The sequence below is a fragment of the Poecilia reticulata genome, linkage group LG7, assembly GCF_000633615.1.
Source record: "Poecilia reticulata strain Guanapo linkage group LG7, Guppy_female_1.0+MT, whole genome shotgun sequence".
NCBI lineage: Eukaryota > Metazoa > Chordata > Actinopteri > Cyprinodontiformes > Poeciliidae > Poecilia > Poecilia reticulata.
This window is the reverse complement of record NC_024337.1, coordinates 17,072,733-17,075,669: the sequence shown is the minus strand read 5'-3', so window position 1 is coordinate 17,075,669 and position 2,937 is coordinate 17,072,733. Positions and strand designations below refer to the sequence as shown.

Here is a 2,937-nt window from a genome sequence, read left to right as displayed (position 1 = left end):
AATATCACAAAAAAGTTTCTTCTAAAATACCCTTAGTGGCCCCCCGAACACTTTTATATTAATAAAAGCTCAATAARGATTCATTCATAGCAAAAAGAAAAACTAGTTGTTTGGTGTATTTTATAGCTAAAGCACCAGACCTTGTTCATCACTTAAACCTTTTTTTTTCAGATAAAGTTACTTTGCTAAAACGGATTCAGAAATAACATTTCACGTTTGAGAAATTTGCTCCAATTAAATGATTAATTTATGATCAAATGAAATTGGATTTTGTTTTTGGAAAATTAGAATTTCTATTCGTTAAACCAAATGTGACATCTATATTTGATTAACTTGTTACATCAGATAAAAACTGGTTTTAAAAAATTATTCAAGTGATTTTAACTCCACGGTCTGAAATTATGAGTTTAACTCAGAACGTCACCATTAATGGCAACTAATGATTATTTTAGTTATTGATCATCCTGACAATTAATTGGAGATTAAAATATTAATTTTTGATTTAAACACTGGAGCCTTTTTAATACAATATTAGAAAAATATTGAGATGCCAAAAAACTAATTATTTAATAAATTACATAAAATGCATTAACATAACATTCTTTTATTTTACGCTTGAGRTGACTTTTAGTTTTCTGTATGACAATGTTGAAGGATTCAGGAATTGAAACTTTTTAAAGTTTATATACACAAAGAGGTGTTTAATTTAGTTTTGGTCAGGAAAACCTGTAAAAAAAAATTATTATTTTTTTACTGCTACTAACCAGTTTGAACTTGCAGTAGCTAAGACTTGCATATAATGCCTCTTGTTAAATAATTCACATGAGAAAAATAAAAGTTTTTTCATGTGAATACTTCAACTATTTTTGAAGTATTAAAAAAATACTTCAAAAATAGTTACAGTTGCAATATGTTTGACAGTGCAGGTTAAATAAAACGAGATCAAGCTCTGAAGGATCAGAGAATCGCAGCTAATTTTATGCATTTTACAGAAGTTTTTCTGGTTCCTAAAACGTTCTGTTTTTCAAAGTATAAAAATATTTCTGCTCACAGGAGAAAAGCTTCGCTCCTTCACCGTCGTTTTGTTTTAAATGTTCGGTAACAACCCTGAGCGCAGAAAGCCTGGCAGCCATGCGAACGTCTGGAATAAATTTAGTCCAGACTCCCACTCACCTGGCCTGGAGCAACCGTGGGAGAGCGTTTTTAGAGCAGCGTGCAACCCGACTTCTTTTTTGTCTTCTTCTTTTCCATCGGCGTTTTCCTGTTGATCTGTCGCACCAGATCATAGAAAATCTGCAACACAGAGACRAAAGTTAGCTTAGATTTTTACATACAAACAGGATTTTGGGCAACATGGAATCAATCACTGTCAAGTGTTGTTATATATGTTTCCTACAGCAAAATTAAAGAACTTTTCACACATTTTAAAGGTAAGTTTTCAAATTTTCCAACACTTCRGAGTTAAAAATGATACAAATTATCTAAAAAAATAAAGAGTTTCAGTACAATAATATAATATCGTTTGTTACCGTTTTAAATAATGTTTTGTGAGACAAGGAGAAGTTAAATATGACACTGCAAAAACAAAATTTTACCAAGTAATTTTGGTTTAGTTTCTAAACCAAATATTTTAGTTCACTTGAAATGAAACAAAGTAACTTATAAATAACTATTTAGCAAGATAGAGGCTTTTCTAAGGTAAATAATTAATTAATATTGATAAAGACTTTGATCCAATGGCAGATAAATTAACTTACAACATGGGAAAATATCTTATGAGTTAAATAATCTGCCAGTGAAACAAGCACTTTTTAAAAATCAACATTAAGGAATTATTTACTTAAAACAAATGTACTAGCATTTTGCAAATAGAAATAATTTTGCYAATTCTAACCAACCTAAAACAAGGAAAGCTTATCCTGAATTAACTTCAGACGGTCAAAGTTTTTATTAGGTGTATGAAAATATCTGGAGTCAACCGTAAATAACATCATRTCCAAATTTAGGCTTTTAATAAAACGCTAGATATTTTTATCAGTCTGAAAATCAAACACTTTCAAGAAATCAAGCACTTCCAAACCTTGAAATTTAAGCATTTAAGGATTTTAAGCGCTTGGATTTGGCGCAAATATTGGCTCACTGAAAACTGAAAAGCATTTCTAAACAAAATGCATCTTCTACGTTGATTTCAGACTTACCTCGTTAACATTGATCTTTGATTTAGCTGAAGTCTCTAAAAAGGCACAGTTGTTCCACTGCCGGGCCAGGTTCTGGCCTTGCTCCTTCCCGACCACGCGCTCGTCCTCCAGGTCACATTTATTCCCCACCAGGATCATCGGAACCTGATCGATCAGAATAAACACACAAAGATTAAAGTCATGAAGCAACAGAACAGGATTATCATGRAAATAAATCTGCCCAATAATCAGATTTATGCAACAGCACTGAAGAAAGAAAGTTTATACTACTGGTGAAATGTGTTAATTTTACCTGAAGAGATTTTATCAGAATATATTGAAATAAATGTAAATACCCTTCCAAATAAATTAAATTAATCCCAGTGACATTGAAATGTGGTTCTGCTGAAGTGYTACATTTTAAACATTAATCTTATGATTGATGAATCCTGTTGTATTCGGCAATAAACTGAGAAACTCAGTTTTCTATCTTTTTTTCATGTAAAGAAAAAAAAAAAAGACGAGTCACAATATTAACCCTCAAAGGTGAGAACGTGGTGACTGCCAAGTGTCCACAAGTATCTGTACTTATTCTGATATTGATATTATTATTGATATTTCTTGATACAGTGAAGAAAATAAACAATCTCGACTTTAAGGAGAGTATATATTTTTTTAAACTCTTCATGGCCTGAGTTTCAAATCTCCGCCTGGATATTTTAATTGAAGTTCTTTAAATGTCCTGTGAGTAAATGCACTG

General features: G+C 31.2%; 1 protein-coding gene across 1 annotated transcript in view; it reads right to left on the bottom strand.

Moving 5' to 3' along the window:
• rap1aa (RAP1A, member of RAS oncogene family a) overlaps window positions 1–2,937 on the bottom strand; it is a 38,440-nt gene that overhangs the window by 15,460 nt on the left and 20,043 nt on the right. Inside the window, exons 7-8 of the mRNA XM_008414413.1 lie at window positions 2,199–2,342; window positions 1,174–1,293 (exon numbers count right to left, since the gene is read on the bottom strand). Coding sequence (XP_008412635.1) covers window positions 1,204–1,293; window positions 2,199–2,342 — 234 coding nt within the window. The 3' untranslated portion in view covers window positions 1,174–1,203. The remainder of the gene's footprint in view (window positions 1–1,173; window positions 1,294–2,198; window positions 2,343–2,937) is intronic.